The sequence below is a fragment of the Cebus imitator genome, unplaced genomic scaffold (genome assembly GCF_001604975.1).
Source record: "Cebus imitator isolate Cc_AM_T3 unplaced genomic scaffold, Cebus_imitator-1.0 Scaffold265, whole genome shotgun sequence".
In the NCBI taxonomy this organism is placed as follows: domain Eukaryota; kingdom Metazoa; phylum Chordata; class Mammalia; order Primates; family Cebidae; genus Cebus; species Cebus imitator.
Genome location: NW_016107580.1, coordinates 1,410,421 through 1,412,661, shown reverse-complemented (window position 1 = coordinate 1,412,661; position 2,241 = coordinate 1,410,421). Strand labels below are relative to the sequence as shown.

The 2,241-nt window shown below is 43.7% G+C and overlaps 1 protein-coding gene across 1 annotated transcript in view; it reads left to right on the top strand.

The window, feature by feature from the left end:
• The first annotated feature begins 1,016 nt into the window (after positions 1-1,016).
• ZNF143 (zinc finger protein 143) overlaps positions 1,017-2,241 on the top strand; it is a 77,805-nt gene continuing 76,580 nt past the window's right edge. The window contains exons 1-2 of the mRNA XM_037728441.1: positions 1,017-1,073; positions 1,774-1,783. Coding sequence (XP_037584369.1) covers positions 1,017-1,073; positions 1,774-1,783 — 67 coding nt within the window. The remainder of the gene's footprint in view (positions 1,074-1,773; positions 1,784-2,241) is intronic.

The window sequence follows — 2,241 nt, the reverse complement described above, 5'->3', positions numbered from 1 at the left end:
TTAGTAGAGACGGGGTTTCACCATGTTGACCAGGATGGTCTCGATCTCTTGACCTCGTGATCCACCCGCCTCGGCCTCCCAAAGTGCTGGGATTATAGGCGTGAGCCACCGCGCCCGGCCTCCTGGTTTCATTTTAAAAATGAATAAAGAACCACTCCACCCTAATAACATAGTTGCATTTCTGGAAGGTAAGCATTGAATTTTTAAATGTTCATACAAGCATGTACAGATATCTGTATAAATTTTTTAAAACATGAATGCAATCATATGGTATATTCTGCAACTTGCTTTTTCCCCACTTACAACATATCTTGGACGTGTTTCCCACTGTTTCACATAGATTGATCTCATTCTTTTAAATACCTACATGTTTCATTTAGGGATGCCCTATATGGATGTGTATGTATATGTGTGTATAGATACATTTTTAAAATCCTTTGGCTTTTTAAAGAGACTGGGTTTCAATCTTGTCACCCTGGCTGGAGTGCAGTGGCACGATCTCAGCTCACTACAACCTCAACTTCCCAGGTGCAAGTGATCTTCCCACCTGAGCCTCCTGAGTAGCTAGGACTACAGGTGCACATCACCATGCCCAGCTAATTTTTTAAAAAACAATCTTTGTAGGCCAGGCACAGTGGCTCATGCCTGTAATCCCAGCACTTTGCGAGGCCAGGCCGGTGGATCACCTGAGGTCAGGAGTTTGAGAGCAGCTTGGCCAACATGACGAAACCCTGTCTCTACTGAAAATGCAAAAATTAGCCGGGAATGGTGGTGCATGCCTGTAATCCCAGCTACTCTGGTGGCTGAGGCAGGAGACTTCCTTGAACCTGGGAGGTGGAGGTTGCAGTGAGCTGAGATTGTGCCATTGCACTCCAGGCTGGGCAACAAGAGAGAAACTCTGTCTCAAAAAAAAAAAAAAGGCCAGGTGTGGTGGCTCACGCCTGTAATCCTAGCACTTTGGGAGGCCGAGATGGTGGATCACCTGAGGTCAGGAGTTCAAAACCAGCTTGGCCATCATGGTGAAACCCCATCTTTTTAAAAAAAATTTTTTTAAAAAGTTTGTAGAGGCAGTAGTATCACTATGTTGCCCAGGATGTGGATGTCCAATACTTAACTTGTCCTTATTGATGGACAAATAGGTTGATGATTATTTTTCTGCTATAAATAATACCTTAGTGAAACTTGCACACTTCCATGAGTGAGTGTTTAATAAATTCCAAGAATTACCTGATTGAAGATTTGCATTTAAAGTTTTGATTGGTAGTGTCAAATTGTCCTTTTCAAAGTGTGAATTTTTATTTTCACAACACTGTTTTAATGACCTGTTTTCAGTTTCTTATCATGGAATGAGTTTCTTAAAAGCAAAGACAACTTCTTTTTTTTACCTCTCAATATCCCTGATAAGGAAAAAAAAAAAAAAAGGAAATATCCCTGACAGCATGCACATTGATGTGTGTGTGTGTGTGTGTGTGTGTATTTAGGAGTTTGACCATGGTGAAGGTAAGGACCTAAGGAAAATAGAAGATGAAATTAGAAAGGTAGGTAGGAGCCAGATTGATGAGTAGCCTTAATGTCAGATTAAAGAATTGAACTTGGCCAGCATGGTGGCTCATGCCTGTAATCCAGGCAATTTGGGAGGCCGGAGCAGCTGGATAACTTGAGGTCACAAGTTCAAGACCAGCCTGGCCAACATGGTGAAACCCTGCCTCTATTAAAAATACAAAAATTAGTCTGGCATGGTGGCGGGTGTCTGTAGTCCATGTTACTCGGGAGGCTGAGGCAGGTGAATTACTTAAGCCTGGAAGGCGGAAGTTGCAGTGAGCCAAGATCACAGCATTGCACTCTAGCCTGGGCAGCAGAGCAAGACTCTGTCTCAAAAACAAAAACAACCTCTCTGCCTCCCCCAAAAAAATTGAAGTTAGTGCTACAAGCAGCATGACTATAAAAGATTAAAGGGAAGGCCAGGCATGGTGTCTGATGCCTGTAATCCCAGCACTTTGGGAGGCCAAGGTGGGCAGATCACTTGAGGTCAAGAGTTTAAAACCAGCCTGAGGAACATGGTGAAACCTGATCTCTACTAAAAATACAAAAATTAGCCAGGTGTAGTAGTGGGCATCTGTAATCCTAGCTACTCAGAAGGCTAAGGCAAGAGAACTGCTTGAACCCAGGAGGCAGAGGTTGCAGTGAGCCAAGATTGTGCCGTTGCACTGCAGCCTGGGGGACAGAGCAAGACCCTGTCTC